This window comes from Muntiacus reevesi, chromosome 3 (assembly GCF_963930625.1).
Source record: "Muntiacus reevesi chromosome 3, mMunRee1.1, whole genome shotgun sequence".
NCBI lineage: Eukaryota > Metazoa > Chordata > Mammalia > Artiodactyla > Cervidae > Muntiacus > Muntiacus reevesi.
The window spans coordinates 66,779,900-66,800,146 of record NC_089251.1 but is presented as its reverse complement, the minus strand read 5'-3'; the positions used below and the strand labels follow the sequence as shown (position 1 = coordinate 66,800,146).

Below are 20,247 nucleotides of genomic sequence, written 5' to 3'. Positions count from 1 at the left end.
TTCCCCTCTAGGAACAGGAATAAGTACCGAGATAGCAAAACAAGCCATAGAAAAGAAAGCCACGCAGAAGAGTAGAAGAGATAGATAACCAGAGTAACAGTGGACACAGCTGAGGCTTCAAGGAAACATGTGAAGCTACACTTACCTTTCAAGTACAGGGGGTATTACTAACTCCGGTCTCATGAGTGCAAGGTTCTGCAGAGCCTGGGCTGCTTCTAAACTACCAGTTTTGCTAAACATAGCCAAGAGGACAGGCTGAATAATGCATTGTACAAAGTCTGTAACATCTTGATCTGTAAGCTTATGGCTATCAGGCACAGGAGTTAACCAAGAAGGTTTCTTGTATCTTTCACGATGTAATCTTCTAACAACACTGTTTGGCAACCGCTGAAGCAGTTTCATTAACTTGTTCTGGGGACACAGAAGCAGAAGGCCCTAGGTAGTTTGTCGTTCTCACAGAGATACTCACAGTTCCCCTCTAATGTCCCAAGTAAAAATTTTTCAAATAACAGCTTGTCTAATAATTTTTAAATACAACCTATCTTTTTATTTTTTTAATTTTATTGAAATATATTTGATTTAAAAGCTATTAATTTCTGCTGTACAGCTAAGTGACTCAGCTATACACATATATTTTTTCATATTCTTTTCCTTTATGGTTTATCACAGGACATTAAATATAGTCGCCTGTGCTACACTAGGACCTTGTTGGTTAACAGTCTGTATAATCTTATTACAAAGAACCTGTATGGCCTAACTAGGTAGAATAAATACTCTTACCAATTAATCATCAATAATAACAAACACTTTCAAAATTCAGTTTTAATTTCTAGCATCACATGAGTCTTTCATTACTTGAAAAGCCATTTTAACCCAGCAATTTTTAAAAAAGCATACACACAATAAAACCGAAAAGACAATTCCATTGTTTTGTGGCATTTTGCCACCAGTTACTAGTATTTTTGTCACCAGTTACTAGTATTTATTTCTATATGTTCTATAAACACAATTACTTAATGTGAACATAATCATGCTCACACAGGGAAAGCTTAGTTGAGTGACAGAAAATGTACACAATAGGCAGTAGCCACATGTGACTATATCTTAGAAAAAAAAATCCAAACTGTAAGAGTAAAATATGAACATTACTCACCAGCCAGCGGCCATTATTTGAAGGATGGTAAAAAGATGTGATGCTGTTAAACAAACCAGCCAAGTGCTTTTGCACTAATTTACTTGGTCCACCCTGTTCAGATAAAAGCAGAAATATTAGTACCCACGTAATTCTGTAAAACTGAAGGGGTTAACAGGCCCAGGCCTATATACAAATCACTAACGTGGCTCACATTCATCCTGCTGGCAAAAACCAGTTCTACCTCTGACTGAAAGTCAGAAACAATTCCCAGATGAATTTCATACAAATCAATTCAAGACAGTCTATTAAAAAAGAAGGGCAACTTATTGAAATCCAATCATAAAATGGAAAAGATATTTTTCAATTCAGAGTTAACAGTATCTTTTACTGTTTACAGTTAAATAACTTTTGCCACTAACGTATTCATCTTAAAATAACCAAGTATGCCACATTAAGCATAAAAAGCATTCCTTAAATGACTGAAGAACTGAAGAATTTCTCATTGCAGGAAATAAAGATTAATATAAACACATTCACATATTTATTAGTACTTCTAAATGTTTCAAGTGATTAAACTTGTTATATTTAACCATATTTTGACCCAGAAGAAAAAGATTTTTTTTTCTTAATCTATTACCAAAACAAACACACAAAACAACCAACCAAGCAACAATATACCCAGGGTTGCAGGGGGAGGGGGATAGGAGGAAAAGGCTAGCATTCACCTTACCAAGTTGAACAACCCTGGGAATATAGGACTAAAATATAATAATAAAGGCCTTGAAACTATCTGTTTCAAGATGATCTTTTTCAAGAAACAGCACAGATTCATAATGTATGCAAATATCAAGTCACTGTGTCACATACTCAAAACTAACATAGTATTATTCATCAACTATATTTCAATTTAAAAAAGAATCAGCACAGTGCTAAAGTACACTATCCAGTTACACCAGGAGCATGTCTTTCTGCTGAAATGAAATCCATACTCATAACTATTGAGACCATAATTCCACTGCAAAATACCAACAAAATTTTCAAACTTCTAACAGTAATTAGCATTGTTAACTTTTAATTATATTAAATATTCATATTTAACACAAAATGAAGTTGCCAATATAAACAAGTGTGTGAGCAACAGTAACTAAAATGAGCCTGATACCAATCACTATCTAATCCTGTGGCCCCTAAAGCCCAAGTTCCAACTCACGACTTAAAAAAGATAGTAAATATCCAAACGTTTTTGCTTTTATTGAATATCAGAAAGAAAATGGGATTTCCCCTCTGTTTAATATTAAAATAACCACCAAAAAAGAAAAACTTGAAAGTTTCTTTTCTTTTAATCTTACAATGAAATTTACTATCTAAACTTCTGGGTTTCCCTGGTGGCTCAGTGGTAAAGAATCTGCCTGCCAATGCAGAAAATACAGGTTCGATCCCAAATCTGGGAAGACCCCATATGATCTGTAGCAATTAAGCCCATGTGCCACAACTCTTTAGCCTGTGCTCTAAAGTCCGGGAGCCACAACTACTGAAGCCCAAAGTGCCCTAAAATCTACGCCCCACAACAAGAGAAGCCACCAAGCGAGAAGCCCGTGCACTGTAGCTGGAGAGTAGCCCCCACAGCTATGAAGACCCAGCACAGGCAAAAATAAATATTAAATAATTTAAGAGCTAAACTTCTCAACCATTCTGTCCTTTCAACAAAAACAGCCAACTAAGCAGTGTAACCAGGGAGAAAATAGCAAACACAGAACAATATCAAGTATCACATGCAGAGTAATTAAAAAAGGAGATAACTGCAGAAGCAATATGAATGAAAACTTAAGAGAATTATGGTATAAAAGTTGTTCTAAAACTCTTATTTGAAAGATGACATCAAAATCCAAATATGTAGACTGTAGTTTTATTTCTCTTCAATGATGTCGGAAAAATAATCCTTTATGCTTCTCTCCCTTCACTAAGATTACTTTGTCAACAAGCTTTGTGTTCAGTGTAATGTTTTATGTGAACACTGACAATTAATGCATTAATACTGAGCATATGCCCAACTCTGCTTTCAAATCTCACCTTTATCAATTTGACTTGGGAAAGTTCTTTTACCCATGACTCTGGTTCTCAGTCTATAAAACTATTACAGATATTCTGAATCTCTTGAAACTCTAACTGTCCCCCTACTTAGAGTATAACTGACCTACAACACTGTTAGTTCCAGTACATAACATAGTGATTTGATATTTCTATACATTATAAAACGATCATTATAATCAAAACTCTGAACTTCTTACCCTTACTTTAAAGGTCCATTATTTAACGAGATTTATAAATGGTACGTTATGACTACATTCTGAGTCTGAGAAACACAAGTTTACTGCATCAGAAAATATCCAAGAATCAAATGACCAACTAAGTCACTAATTTAGACTTATGCGGTTATGCAGAATTTCTGTGCGGTTAACCCAAAATTTTATTTATTTTATTTATTTATTTATTTTTTTTGGTTACCCCAAAATGTATAGGAACTATATAAAACAAACATAATGTACTACAAACCATCATGGCAGTGATCCATATTACAGCATGTCCTATGTCATAAGCATTTGTTAAAAATCTTGGAACTAACACTTGACTGCTTCCCACTGGGAGGTTCAAGCTTCTCAGAATTCTTGTAAATACCTTTAAAAAGAAAAAAAAATTAAGGATGACCATTGACAGATATAGAAAAAGGAGTACATCAAGGCTGTATATTGTCACCCTGCTTATTTAACTTATATGCAGAGTACATCATGAGATACGCTGGGCTGGAAGAAGCACAAGCTGGAATCAAGATTGCCAGGAGAAATATCAACTCAGATATGCAGATGACACCACCCTTATGGCAGAAAGTGAAGAGGAACTAAAAAGTCTCTTGATGAAAGTGAAAGAGGAGAGTGAAAAAGTTGGCTTAAAGCTCAACATTCAGAAAACTAAGATCATGGCATCTAGTCCCATCACCTCATGGGAAATAGATGGGGAGACAGTGGAAACAGCGTCAGACTATTTTTTTGGGCTCCAAAATCACTGCGGATGGTGACTGCAGCCATGAAATTAAAAGACGCTTACTCCTTAGAAGGAAAGTTATGACCAGTCTAGATAGCATATTAAAAAGCAGAGACATTACTTTGCCAACAAAGGTCTGTCTAGTCAAGGCTATGGTTTTTCCAGTGGTCATGTATGGATGTGAGAGTTGGACTGTGAAGAAAGCTGAGTGCCGAAAAATTGATGCTTTTGAACTGTGGTGCTGGAGAAGACTCTTGAGAGTCCCTTGGACTGCAAGGAGATTCAACCAGTCCATCCTAAAGGAGATCAGTCCTGGGTGTTCACTGGAAGGACTGACGCTGAAGCTGAAACTCCAGTACTTTGGCCATCTCATGCGAAGAGTTGACTCACTGGAAAAGACCCTGATGCTGGGAGGGATTGGGGGCAGGAAGAGAAGGGGACGACAGAGGATGAGATGGCTGGATGGCATCACCGACTCGATGGACATGAGTTTGGGTAAACTCCGGGAGTTGGTGATAGACAGGGAGGCCTGGTATGCTGCAGTCCATGGGGTCACAAAGAGTCGGACACGACTGAGCGACTGAACTGAACTGATTGACAGACAGCAAGTAACTCGTTCATTAAATAACCTACGTGTTATATTGATGTTACAGTATACATTCTCATTTGATTGGTTTTTATGACATACTGTTTGGCAATTTGCTTTATTCCTTAGGAATTCATATAAATAACTTCATACCTTTTTAAAATGATGCTCTAAGGTCACAGGCATGCAGTTATGAAGCACTCATGTTCAGGTACCCCAAAACAGGCCAGTGGCACACAGTTAATCATAAAAAGGCAAACAGTAGGTAACTGTAGTTCAATGTGAAATATTCTGACTACTTTTTGCCTCTCTAAATGCACACAATATTATTCTTCCTATGCTTTCATTCCAAGCCAAGGATGCACAAAACAAATATTTTCTAGCTGATTTCTCTACCTCTTAAAATTTTAAGACTTGATTTCCCCCTAAGAATCTGCATTTTAATCAGTCATGTAATATATTACTACAATTAGATTTATATTTAAAACATAATTAAATGTCAAATATGGGGGCTAGAGGTGGGAGAAATTTACTTCGCCATCTTAGTTTCTACTGGCTGGCAACAGAGGAAGGCAGCACAAACAAAGGCAATCAGAGCAGGTGCCTTCTGTGCTCCCCAGCCCTGCCCTAGTCAGCGTGTGCATCAGAGCCAATCACAGCCCGACCACAGGCCTCCTGAAGCTCCACGGGTGATTCTCCTGCATGGTAAACAAAACCCAAGATGCAACACACCTAGAGACACTTTCCAACTTCATTTACTCTAGGAAAGTATACAATGTGATTTTAAAAGTGGGGAATACTCTAGAAGAACTAACAATACAGTACAAAAAATTCACTGGAAGGGATCAGTGTATGACACCTTGAATAATATTCTTAGTACTTTATAAATTCCTCACTCGGAAACTTAAAGAGTTCATGCCCTGCATTGGTAAGACAAAAAAAATCAAACATTTATGATAGTTTGATATGATTCAATTACTTTCTGAAAATAAATGACCCATCCTTATAAATTACTTATGTTTTTACTAACAGTCAAAAAAAACTTTCTGTGGTGCTAGAAATCAGCAACCACACACACTTCTGAAAGATATAAAGATGATGTCAGTGCTACTGTGTTTGTTCAAATGTTCTTAATTACCTTTGGTACATATGGATCCCAATCTATGTATCCTATATTATCTGTAGCCAATCGAGCAAAGAGATTTACTAGTTGCTGAAAGTAAACAAAAAAGAAAGACTGTTAAGTAAATACATTTGTTTTTAGGGGTCACAGTCACACCCTTTATCCATTTGTTCTTTTCAGAACAATCATTATTGGCACAACTGAATTTAATATTTATATCTCAGTCTTTTCAAACCTCCAAATTTAGGTCCTGATTCTCGTCACCCATATAAAATCAAATGCAGCTGAAATGCTTATTTTTTAAAAAGATGACAAAGCATCATCCACAGTGCAAACAGATAAATAAATTTTTAATCAAATACATGCAGAAAACACCCACCAGGGGTCCAGCACCATACAAACAGGGGGTACAACAGGGCCTTCCTCTTCATGTATTTCACAGTACATGCATACACTTCCAGAGAGTGATAAAACCAAAATAAAGAAATGTCTAGTTCTCTTAGAATACAGCAAATACAATTTTAAAAAACTGATTACAACATCGCTAACAGCCAATTTTAAGGAAATGAGAAGGGGACTACAAAGGATGAGATGGTTGGACGGCATCACCAACTCGATGGACACGAGCTTGAGCAAGCTCCAGGAGTTGGTGATGGACAGAGAGGACTAGCATGCTGCAGAGTCCATGGGGGCGCAGAGTCAGACACGATGGAGCGACTAAACTGAACTGAAGGAACTGAAGTTACTTATCAAATTATCTGATAGTTACTTCCAAACTAAAATGCATATAGGAAAAAAATGAGATACTCACCCCCTCCCACTGTGGGAGATTTTGCACTGAAACCCAAAGGCCAATTAATTCATCAAACCAAAGTCTGAAGAAGAAAAATGTTATGAATAGCAAGTGATTTACAGAAAGTGGTTTAAAGCCAGATATCCTTTGTATTTTTTTTAATCTACTATTCTTACTGATAACTACACGACCTAGAAAAAATAACACTGAAAGTTACAAACTTAATGGAACAAAAGATTACTTTTTTTTTTTTTTTTTTTAATATTATTTTATTAGTTGGAGGCCAATCACTTTACAACATTTCAGTGGGTTTTGTCATACATTGACATGAATCAGCCATATAGTTACATGTATTCCCCATCCCGATCCCCCCTCCCACCTCCCTCCCCACCCGACTCCTCAGGGTCCTCCCAGTGCACCAGGCCCGAGCACCTGACTCATGTATTCCACCTGGGCTGGTGGTCCGTTTCACCATAGATAATATACATGCTGTTCTTTCAAAACATCCCACCCTCACGTTCTCCCCCAGAGTTCAAAAGTCTGTTCTGTATTTCTGTGTCTCTTTTTCTGTTTTGCATATAGGGTTATCGCCACCATCTATCTAAATTCCAAAAGATTACTTTTATCTGAATATTCCCTTTCCAATTTATTTAAGCTAAAAGGAATAACCTCATCAAATTTCTACTTCATTGCTAAATAACTGTCTATCCCTATCTAGAAGCTTCTCCATCCTTTCCATGTCCTTCTCCTTGAATGCTTTCCTTTTACTACCTGTTCCTACAACTCTCCCTTACTCTCTTCACTTTAATAGGCCAACTAGTAATTACACCATTAACGAGCCCTACAGTAATAGTTTCATAAAAGAAATGAGCCACAAGTGTTAGGAGCAATTAAAGTGGGAAAAAATATCTCAAAATAAGAAAGTGAAGAGAATACAGGGGCAAAAACACACTTGAATATTAACCAATTTTCACAAATGTCAAAGAAATTAAGTTTTTTAGAAGTTTGTAATTAAAACCAAAATTTCATAAATATATAGCCAGATACAAAATTTCTGACAGAAATTTGACAGATATAAAAGATGTGACATCTCACTATTGAAAACATGCTGGGAGAGGTGGTGGGAGGGCCAAGCATAATAATCCTCCCACCCATAATACAGTGATATGTACTATTATCATTCTAGTTTTTTTTCACACCTGTTACTTTTTTCATAAAAGTACAATCTAGGTATTTTTCATTCTAGGGTTTATTATATACCTGCAGTTATGAGAGAGAGAGAGAGAGAGACTCAAGAAAAACTATACTACATGATGAGGGTTAAAATCGAGGTTTAGAAAAACATTTTTCCCTTCCCTAAACTCTATGCAATGCAACATTTCCATCACTGCCTATTTATTTAAACTTTCAGTTCCTTTTTGCAGTTATCATTCTTTCTCTCTCAATATCTTTTTAAAGCCCACATCTTATGTGGCTTGATATATAAGTGACTTATTTTCTCTTTATCTGCAAAATGATATTTAACTATTTTAGCTTTCACGCGCACTTCAAGTTTAAGAAACATAATGCTTGAGTTGGTAATTTCTTTTTTACTTATTACTGTACTCATCTGCCTACATACATACATACATACATATATGTATATGTGTATGTGTGCACATATACATATATGCATTCCCTACTATATTCTAGAATCTATCAATACACACACAAACACACATACATATATATACTTACTTAAAACCTTTATGATGAAGTTCTGGAGGAAGGGAGGTAGGAAGAAATATTTCAAAATAAGTGATGGCCTTTTGCATTGTTACATCAAAAGGACACATTAAAGGCCTCCATTCTTCTAGCATCTCAGCTGTGGCATCTGCTGGAAAATACCTAATAAAAAAGAAAGTTTTCATGTATCTGATCATTGACTAAAAGCTCTACATCATTATATGACTGACAAAAAGGGGGAGAAGGGGAATGTACTCATAAGATAATATCACACACTACCAATGTCAAGTTAGCTGGCAAGAAACACACATTGTTCCAATTCTAAAATAAACAGCCTGTCACATTTAGGTTAGATAAGGTAAATTTTCTTCTTGTCTTTGGACCTGGAAAAATGCTATAAAGCTGATAAATCTCAGATAAAATACAAAGTCATTCAAATCACCTACAAACTTAAAACATGACTGCTGTTATTTTTTTCTTCCTGTGTGCTGTATAATAGCAATAGAAAAAAAGAAGAAAAAAAAAATCCTGTCACAGGGAACCCAGTCTATATAAGAAACAGATAATCAACAAAGTGAGAAAGAGAATCAGTCCAGGAACTTCTTGGCACCTTAAAACAAACCACTTACCCTCACTAGACTCTGAGTTCTGCTGTATACAAGAAACAACTGAGCTAGATGATCTGATCCTACAGGCTTTAGCATTCTAAAACTCTCAGATATGGGCAGGAGCATCCCTGGGGCACAGAAGATTCAGAAAAATAAAAGTGGAAGTGTATAGACAAACACAAAATGAAGACAAGCGGATAATGAGGACCCATTATTCATTTGGGTATGGAATGGACACCCAAATGGGGAGGCAACTGGGGTTTAAAATAACGACAAGTGTATTAAAATTTCTGATGTGAATATGGGTGAAAAAAAGGAAACCCTTTCAAATACACTTGGAGGTTTGGTCTATACCTTAATCTTATTATAACTTTATATCTCTGTGTTACTAGAATCACACTTCATTGCCTATCTTCAAAGGTCTTACACACTGAATCCTCGTCCTAGTTTTTCATAGTCAACTGTCAGCCAAATAACTCAGAATAAAACTTGGCATACTACAAATTATCTAAGAACCTAAAACCCAGTAAATACCTCAGTGATGATCAAAGTTCACAAAATGACAATGCTCACTAGTAGCTTATCGAATAACTTAGGTTAGTTCTTAAGCTTCTTAAAAAGGAGACATTCTAGATCTTAAAAATACATTTGTCCAAGACAGAGTAGTATAGTAGGTCAGCAACAATATCTGATCTATAAACTAATTTCAACTCTTATAATAAGCACATGATAAATATACAAATTTTCATTCAAAAGAATTCACTGCATTCATAGCAGAAGTACGTCTTAGAACAGCCTGATAAATAAGAATGAAAAAATAGTTCAAGACCATACATCTAGACTTTAACTAAACTAAATTCTATCCACATTTATCTTTAAAAATCAGAATATGAGATATTCAAAGTTAAACATTCTATTGAAATGGGGGGGGGGAACGTATGGGCCATCTTCTTATTATTCATTTTTATATAATACCTACAAGGCTCATTTTGGAAAATAATTTTGACTTGAGTAACAATACTCTAGGGATAACTTTCAAATGAAGCCAGTTATACACACATTATTGCATTCTTACTTTCTAATGGGTGACTGACACCCACGCCACTTAAACATTTCTAAATTTATAAATGAAATCTGAAAAGTTCAGTTCAAGAGTTGGAAATAATATTGCACTCAGTGACTAATATCACAACGTCAGACACTATTTATATCTTTAATTTCCTTTTCAAGGCATACTAAAGATGGGGAAAAGTCCACAGAATCAATAAGAGGATTTATAAATTGAGAAGCTACTTACGGTCGGCAGCTCTTCACAAGTGTTTTGAGAACATTTTCTACAGAACTGGGGGGAAAAAGCCATTTGGTAAATTAGGTTGGTATATTTTAAGAACAGATATAATTCAATTAATAAATATCTCTAAGATACACAGATATTATCTGTGTACACATAATAACTAATCCTTCTCTTTCATATACATAAAAGTCTAATGATTACCTAAATGCTGTAATCTACTCTTTCCTTTGTCTTCATTTTGTTCATTCTATACAAGGAACAAAAGAAAAGAAAACTGGAAAAGGGGCAAATCATCTTCAATCTTTACAAAGTGGGCAGCAATGACCATACTTCTCAACACATCAAGAAGTATGTTCAGAGGCTTCAAACAAACAGCAAAGTCTAGAGTGCCTCTATCAGTAACTGCTGGAGACTAGTTTTCTGTATCCTACTGGTGAGAGTTTTACAACCCTCCAAGGCACTTTATTGCCAGGAACAATTATCAAAATAACAACAGCCACCTTTTTGACCAGCTACTTAAAAAGTTAGCTGATGAATATTAAAAGCTGTAATTTATTTTCCAACTTGTAGGTGGTTCAAGTGACTTTAGTAAAGCAAAATAAACACTGGTATATGAACTTATAATAAACACTTCTTCTTTAATGAAAAGCCTAGTGTGTACTGGTTTAAACACACATAACTAGAATGGAATACTTAAAATATTAACCAGGCCACAGTCAAAAGAGGTCAAATACAAATCAACAAAACAAAGAGTGATTTCAAATTGGAATTTTAAAATAAATGTGTGCCTACTTATAGTATGATATATACAAGTAAAAATAAAACTAGTCTCTACATCTCAAGAGAAAAAATTACGGGAGAAAGAGGTAACTTTTAGGCAGTGCTTCCACCTGACACTTTTTCATTAAGCTTCTTGGAATTCTTAAGTCCAGAAGTCTATCCAATGTCTCTGAAAGCGTAAGAACTAATCTTAAATTCTTAAGGAAATTCTAAGGAATAACACAAACCAAACTCAGCACAAGTAATCAATGTAGTATATAACCAAGAAAGAAAACTATTAACTTCATTACTTGAAGCAGTAAGAATTCTCTTTAATTTCAGAAGTATTTAGAACAAAACTAACTCTGGGCTACTAACTCATGGGCTACAGCTCATGAGGTAATTCTAAAATAAAGAAGATGATCACATGGCTAGAGAGCCATCATGGAGCATTTTCTGATTATCAAAGAGAGATATTAACTTCTCTCACAAAAAACGCTCACCAATTCAGAAACAGAGTTTAACTGAGGGAACATCTAAGCTTGCCTAGTTGTTTTTTTTTTTTTAAAAAGGTGGCAGGGGGTGGGGTAAACTTCTCTCCAACTACATTTACAACTCCCTGAAGACCACAACTATGATTTTTACTCCTGGGCATTTCTGAAGGGCTTATAACAAGGTTGTGTTTCTTTACATATATACATATATTACTAATAAATTTATATATTTATTCATTTACAAAGCTCTATAAATCTTTTCTATCAGGGCAACAAAAAAAAGCATGGATCTTTGGATCTTCTTTTAGTCTGGACTGAAGACCCCCACTGAGAAACAAATTTTAGAACTCATAGATAAGATGTGAAGGTCCACAAGGTTCCAAACAAAATAAGAGATCAATTTAAATACAGATTTTTAAAAAAGGTTAATTCTTAAAAAAAAAAATTCTAAAATTGTAAACTCATGATACAAGGAAATAAGCAGATCTATAATTCTACCACTTTCTAATGTCTGTTTTCACGTTAACTTTACATTTAGTTTTAACTATTTCTGTGGCAGTATTTCTATTTGAGAGTACAACACAGAAAACCTGCTATGCTTACTGGTAACTTTTCTATTCTACCAGCAAACTTTCATATAATATCAAAAATGATTCTAGCAAGTCAGTCACAAAAGGCTGCATAGCTATGCTTTCTCCAGTTCCTTTCACGCTTTAGAAGAACAGGTGGTTAATTATACGACTTGATAGTTGTCACTTCACTCATTAGAGGAATGGGGTGTGTGGGAATGTGATTCAGTTCATCTAAATGAAGTCAATTTCAACCCCTTCTTATATATAAGCCTGTGCCATTGGATTTATGCTCTTTATCCAGAAAAGGGTACAATCTCTCTAACCTGTGATATCTGTATAGTGACCTTTTGTGATTCTTGTAATCTCTCAAGATGAAGGGAACAATGTTTCTGTTTAAAAATAAAATAAAAGGTTAAGGCTAGATGCTACTAGATTATATTTCACTAATTTTTAGAGGGAGTGAATAATCACTCAAGTTTTCCCAACTGTTGGAAATTTCTAATGTTAAAGTGACAACAATTCAAAACACTTTTTCTTTTTTTTTAATATATCAAAAGGGATCTAACAGAGGAACTGAGCTTTGGGTAGGTTTTCTCAAACCCTCTTCCCTCTTAGTAAAGGCATGTTAGGTTGGAAAGAAAGCCACAGTATATCATGTAATGAATGGTTCACAGCTTGGGCTCAGAGTCAGACAGATTTGAATGTGAACACTTGTCCAACTATTTACTAGGAGAGAAATATTATATAGCCTCATATCTATATAAGAGCAGTAATACCTACCTCTCATTAGGCTGTTACAAAATTAAACAAGATAATGTAAAGAAAGCAGTTACCTGGCCCAGAATTAAACACAATAAATGTTAACTATAATTATTTCATATTTAGCCAAAATAAATTATATTTTCAATCTCCTTAAGAACTAAAATTTTATACTAATCTTGCTTTTACACTTGTTTTACTGCCTCTGAGTAGCTATTAATTTATATTTAGGAAATGGCATCAAAATAGGAAAGTCCTCCCCCAACTGCCACCCTATTTATCAGGGCAGAAAGTAAGTTCCTGTCCCAATTCTTGAGTTCTAGCCCCAGTTTCAACAAATGATTCTGTGTGAATTTTCCTCTTTGGGAAGCAAGTTCCTTATGACTCCTTATGTTAATAAAGTAAATGCCAAATATGTAGCAGAGAAGCCTGAGGAAAGCCAAACACCTTGGCCTCCAGTTACTGAGATAGTGGACTTATATTCTAAACCTGGAGGTTTATGCTTCCTACCTCTTTTGCAGGACAATGTTCATGTCTAAATCAAAGAAATGTACAGCAAATGATACAGTTAAGATGAGAGCAGTATGGACTGCCCATGGCCAGAGGAACATTCAGCTTCACTTCACAATTCTTAAGCTAAAAATTAGCTTCAGAGTAATCAGACCGGCTTTTCTATAAATGAACTAGGAAACTGTAACCCTGGTATATTCTACATACCTCTCCTTCAACCTCCCTGTAACTTAATACATCCAATGTTTCCTGTTTTTCCTAAATCAAACAAATCTACCATCAGTTAGTCAAACACTATCCATCTCAAAGCTGATCTTTTAAAATCTAACACTGCTTATCAGCAAGCAGTCATTTATCACAGTCACTTCACACAAAACTTTGTTGTTGTTCAGTTGCCAAGTTGTATCCGACTATGACCCCATGACTGCAGCACGCCAGGCCTCCCTGTTCATCACAGTCTCTCAGAGTTTGCCTAAGTTTATGTCCACGGAATCGGTGAAGTCATCCAACCATCTCATCATCTGTCCCCCTCTTCTTTCCTTACTGTGTTGCCTACATTTGTAACTTGTAATACGCTACTCCAATTAAGTGCATGGAACACTGTTTCATGACATAAAACCATGACCCAAAGATTCAAATGCTTCTTTTTTTTTTTTTTTTTTTTAAATATTATTTTATTAGTTGGAGGCTCAAATGCTTCTTTTATGAAGTAAACAATAAGCAGCTCTTAAGTTGCTAGTATTAAGTTCACAGCTACCTAGATCTTTCCCAATTTTAATTTTTCTACTGAATAATAATAAACAAAACCCATACAAATTGTTTCTCCAGTAGAAAGTAAAACAGATGAGAGTAAAAAGGGTATTTTGCCCCTGAGGCAAAAAGAAAGGAGGACAAACAGAAAAAAGAAGCAAAGGACAAGGAGGAGGATGGGACAAAGAAGACCAAGGGAAACTTGAAGCAAGTTTATAATCCTTGCTCCAAACAATGGAACCAGCTTCTAAAATCATGTTGAAATGCATGGCATTCTAAGCAGTGGTTTCAGTAAAGACAAATACATAAGGCACAGGAGTTTAAGACTTGAAAGACAAATAGTTAACAAATGAAGTAACCTTTCACTTTTGTTACTAAAATAGTATTCTAAAAATAGTTATGAACACATGCAGTCAGCTGACAGAACTGTTTCAAAATGTGTCAGAATACATCTAAGACGAAAGTACTCAAAACAAAATACTAATTCCAAATGCATGCCATATTAAAGGGTTCTTTAGGAAATTTTCTAAATAAAATGTTTATAAAAAGTCACACTTCTATCCCTTGGTTATGAACACTTGCTATTCTACTGTACTATTGATAAATAGAATCTTAAGTGGAAAGTACATTTTTAAATGTTTTCAGTGACCCCTATCTTAGAAATTCAGTGGACAGAGACTAGCTGTGAGGAACAAAAAGTACTGTTGTCTGGCTCTCCAAATAGTATCTCTAATATCTCTGCATAAGAACCAAGACCATTAGATTCCTCTGGTATTAAAAATCAAGGCAAATGTGATGAAGAAAGTCCAAGAGCCAAAGAATTCAAAAATCTTTCAAAGTTAATTGTTATAACTATATACAGTGTGACCTGAATGGAAATATGGTAACAGGTTCTCCTTTGCAGAGAAGTAAAATATGATAGTAACAGTAAAAAATTACAAGAATGAGAGACAATGAATAAAGAATTAATTATAGTCCTCAAAAACTATTTAAAGTATAATTTTTCTACCTTGTTTTTTTTAACAGAAGGCACACTAAGTTTCAAATTTTGTCCTACAGTGCAGCCTCTCACCAAGAAAGTGTCCCCTCAAAAGTAGTTCCCAGTATTCTTTCTGATTCCTTAAAACTGGAACAGTAATCACGAGTTTTAAACAGAGGCCGCATCGACAGAGCTGCACGTCGCAGCGTGGGCTCCTTCAGTGGACGCATACAGCCCGATATGTAAGGACTTCAAGCCACTAGGCCAATATAGCTGATCTTCTTGGAGCATCAACTTTAGTCAAGAGATACTAGGGAAGAAATTTTTACTTATAGAAACATGACTTAATAAGCTTAATAAAGATATGAATGTTTAAGATAAAATGTAAAAATTCCAAGAAATTTCTCATACCATACCTCTCAGGAAACCTCTTTGGGGAAAGGGTAGGAGGTATTAAGTGGACAGTCTGAGATGCACAGAACAGGAAGAATACTGGTTTGGAAACTAAAAGACCTACATCTTACAGAATTAAAAAAAGAAAAAAAAGAGTGTTGGACTAGTGATAAGAAAACAGGAAGGGCTGATTAATGAGGCAGGAAACTTTAACTTGCATGGAAGCAAGAAAAGAGAAAACATTTCCGTAAGACTTTAACCACATGCAGGGAGCATTCTGGAAGAGTAAGGGACATTTGATTATCACAATTAGTAGGGAGGACTCATTGAAACTTTAGTGATTAAAAGCCAGGTATACCAGATATCTGGCAATTCACGGACCAGCCAAGCTCAACAAAAAATTATTATTGCAAGACTTTCTAGTATCTCAATACATGGTCATACAGATTAAAACTTTTTGAACATAAAAGATAACTGTTATAACATTAACTATTTTTCACAGTTTTAATAGACATCGAACCTCTAGGAATACAACTAACATATAAATTGAAGGAAGGCTGTACTTTGTTTTGCTGAAAATTTTATCTAGGGTTATTCATGATTTCTAAAGAAAAAAATTACAGCATAATGGCAATTCTGCTGCCACATCTGATTTGCCAAAACTAAATTCTTGAGCATATACAGATTTGCATATAAATATGTAACTAATAATGATGATTATTTTAAGTCTTAGAACCAAATATCATTGGCAATTAGTGATACACAAAAAATGAGGATGTCACAGAACTTCATTAATAATTTTGTTGTTGAACTATTTCATGTTTTTTTGGACTGTCATCCTTTTTGGGTAGGGCACAAAAAGCTATTCATGTTGTAAAAATTACACACTGACATTATTTATGCTGGCAAAAGTTAACTGCACAAATTTTATATGGCTTCATATACTAATGTGTCCTTTCCTAATTCATCCTTTGCCTCTATTTCTTTCACAGGTAATAATGTTCAAAAATAATGTTTGGAAATACTAGTAACTATCCCACATAATTACATAAAGAATTACTGTGACACTATGTTATAAATAGGGGCTTCTCTGGGGGTTCAAACCGTGAAGAATGTGCCTGCAATGTGAGAGATTGGAGTTTGATCCCAGAATTGAGAAGATCCTCTGGAGAAGGCAATGACTACCCACTCTGGTATTCCTGCCTGAAGAATTCCGTGGACAGAGGAGCCTGGTAGGCTAGTCTATGGGGTCACAAAGGGTCGGACATGACTGAGCAACTAACACTCTCATTTTTTCACTATGTTATAAATAAGGTCAGCTCACCTGCAAGAGTATCTTACTTCCTTTTTTCCCAGTCAGTAGTCTGAAGTTATTTCTCTCTCTCTCATCAGATGTGTGACCTGTTATATTTTAATGTTCACTAAAAATACTGCTCTTAGGTTTTCTTGTACTTCTGATACAGAATGTGTTTTGACCTTTTTTACTTATAAATTCAAACTCACTCATTATAAAGATGTAAAATCTGAATACCATACTGTTTTACAGTGAAACAGAGCATGCATGTTTGAAACACAGATTGCTTCAAATAAACTTTGTTGTTGTTCAGTTACTAAGTTGTGTCTGATTCTTTGCAACCCATGGACTGTAGCACATTGGCTCCTCTGTCCTCCATTATCTCCCAGAGTTTGCTCAAATGCATGTCCATTGAGTCGGTAATGTTATTCAACCATCTCATCCTCTGCCACCCTCTTCTTTTGCCTTCAATCTTTCCCACCATCAGGGTCTTTTCCAATGAGTCGGCTCTTTACATCAGGCAGCCAAAGTACTGGAGCTTCAGCTTCAGCATGAGACCTTCCAAAGAATATTCAGGACTGATTTCCCTTAGGATTAACTGGTTTGATCTTTGCTGTCCAAGGAATTCTCAAGACTCTTCTCCAGCACCACAATTCAAAAGCATCAATTTTTGACACTCAGCCTTCTTTATGTTTCAACTCTCACATCTGTACATAACTACTGGAAAAATCATACCTTTGACTAGATGGGCCCTTTTCAGCAAAGTAATGTCTCTGCTTCTTAATATGCTGTCTAGGTTTGTCATAGCTTTCTTTCCAAGGAGCAAGTGTCTTTTAATTTTACGGCTGCAGTCACCATCCGCAGTGATTTTGGAGTCCAAAAAAATAAAGTCTGTCATTGCTTCCACTTTTTTCCCATGTAACTGAGATATCTTTTCCTTTATTTCTTTTCCCATTATTTCTTTTTGGTTAAAACATTATTTATATTTTTGAGTGTAGAAAGGTCATATTATTTATGAATTTCACTTTGGAATAGTTATCTACAGACTACAACAGGAGTTGCTGAGTCTATCTGAGTTAAGAGTCATGGCTTTAAACCAAGTAAATATTTCAGTAAAGACTTGATGTCTCTTCAAAACACCAAGAACAACAACAACAAAAAAAAACACAAAAAACACGAAGAACAGTTAAGGTGAAACTTTTAAGGATGGTTTCCATAACAGCAGGGATAATGTGAAGTTAAGGAAATAACTTGGTAATTAGTATCAAGATGAATGGGAAGAACTACAAACAATAACTAACACTAACAGTTATAAGCTTTAACAGAATTTCCAGGAAAACCGAGACACTGATGAAAAGGAAAGCCACAGGTATTCATGAATAACCATATAATACAAAGTAATACCTTTCAGGACAGGAAGTATGACACTTGGTTATAAAGAAGCAAGTAAAAGAACTACTGAAAAAGGAGAAATTATTGAAGGAATTGCTTTCTCTCCCACATTATTTACCAAAAACTTTCAGAGTTTGGTAAACTTTCAAAAAATCAGTCAGGAAAATTTCAGAAAGATAACTGATTTGAACACAGTTTAAAGGTTCCTAAAATCTATGAAATGGTGATTCTAATCAAAAGTTCAATGAGCTCATATTTTACAGTCTAGTCAAGCCAGTCTGTGCCATGCTCCCTCCAGCAGAAATAAAACTCAAAAGTAATCCTTCATGTTAAATTTTGGGTTTTCATAATAAATATTAGTAAAAACACATTTGGACATTTTACCATTTAGTTTTATGACAGGTTTTGCCATTTTTATCACTGAAATGGGTTTCTTTGTTTTAATATATGGACTCTTCGGGAAATAAATGTCTTCTGACCATTATATTTGTGACCACTGTTCAGAAAGAGTTAGGGCCTAAGTTCACAATTACCTATATTTATTTATTTACTCTTTTCATTAAATCATTTCACTATTTACCTATGACCTGAATATCTTTTTAAAGTCTGCCATTTGCCGTCATTTTCGAAATAAATTCACTTAAGACTGCTGACTTAAATGAAGCCTGATTATTAAATGAACTGACCTGGGTAGGCATATAAACATGTCTAGGACTGAGAGAAAAAAGACAGAAGTAAATGTTTAAAGATTTAATTTATAAAAGAGAGAAAGGAAAAATAATACAGGCATATAAAATGATGTTCTTCAGGAAATGAGTACATATATATATAACAAACTACTCTAGATAATAAAAGGAAACTGCTATTAAAAGTTGAAGATAAGATTTCCTAAAAATAAACCTCAATTACAAGTTCAAGTCAAACATGCAAAGATAAAGAAATTTAAGGAGTAGATCACAACTGGACAAATTGGTAACAGGGAAAAATGACACTGTGCAGTCAAGTCTGCAATCACTATTATTCAAAAAAGGACAGATGATCACACTGTACTCTGTAAAGGTTCCGAATAAAATATAAAACGTACCAAAATGAGAGATCTGGAAGAGTCAGGATGTATGTACAAGAAGTCATAAACACCCAGAGATTTATAATCTTGGAATGTCTAAACATTACTAGAAAATTATATAAACCAAGGAGCGCATTTGAACATGCTCTAAGAATAGTCATTCACTGAAACTGATGCTTCTTTAACTGTAAGTGTGTGCGCTCTGGGATGTGGGTCCCCCTGAAATAGGCCAAGCTCCTCTTTTTGAAGCATTCATTTTAGCTGAAGAATTAAAACACACGTGGATATACTACAAAGAATGCCAAATGTGCATTACTTTTAGTGACAAAATACTATATTTCAAACAAAAATGTCTCGTTTTCTTTGGCCAGTATGTTGATATTAGTTATTAAGAGATACAGTGGTGGGAAATTCTTAACTGCAGTTTCAGATATAAATTCAGTTCAGTTGCTCAGCCATGTCCAACTCTTTGCAATCCCATGGATTACAGCACGCCAGGCCTCTCTGTCTATCACCAACTTCCGGAGCTTATTCCAACTCAAGTCCATTGAGTCAGTGATGCCACCCAACCATTTCATCCTGTCGTCCCCTTCTTCTCCTGCCTTCAATCTTTCCCAGCATTAGGGTCTTCTTCAATGAATCAGTTCTTCATGTGACAAGGCCAAAGTATTGGAGTTTCAGCTTCAGCATCAATGAATATTCAGGACTGATTTCCTTTAGGATGGACTGGTTGGATCTCCTTGCAGGCCAATGGACTCTGAAGAGCCTTCTCCAACACCACGGTTCAAAAGCATCAATTCTTCGGCACTCAGCTTTCTTTATAGTCCAACTCTTACACCCACACAGGACTACTGGAAAAACCACTGCTTTGACTAGATGGACCTTTGCTGGCAAAGTAATTCTCTGCTTTTTAATATGCTGTCTAGGTTTGTCATAGCTTTTCTTCCAAGGAGCATCTTTTAATTTCAAGAGGGCA

The 20,247-nt window shown here is 35.3% G+C and overlaps 1 protein-coding gene across 2 annotated transcripts in view; it reads right to left on the bottom strand.

Moving 5' to 3' along the window:
* The window catches only part of PSME4 (proteasome activator subunit 4), a 94,202-nt gene that overhangs the window by 50,686 nt on the left and 23,269 nt on the right, over window positions 1–20,247 (bottom strand). For both annotated transcript variants that reach the window (XM_065929293.1, XM_065929294.1), the window contains exons 4-10: window positions 10,307–10,351; window positions 8,414–8,563; window positions 6,695–6,758; window positions 5,899–5,973; window positions 3,689–3,811; window positions 1,154–1,246; window positions 146–411 (exon numbers count right to left, since the gene is read on the bottom strand). In XM_065929293.1, coding sequence (XP_065785365.1) covers window positions 146–411; window positions 1,154–1,246; window positions 3,689–3,811; window positions 5,899–5,973; window positions 6,695–6,758; window positions 8,414–8,563; window positions 10,307–10,351 — 816 coding nt within the window. The remainder of the gene's footprint in view (window positions 1–145; window positions 412–1,153; window positions 1,247–3,688; window positions 3,812–5,898; window positions 5,974–6,694; window positions 6,759–8,413; window positions 8,564–10,306; window positions 10,352–20,247) is intronic.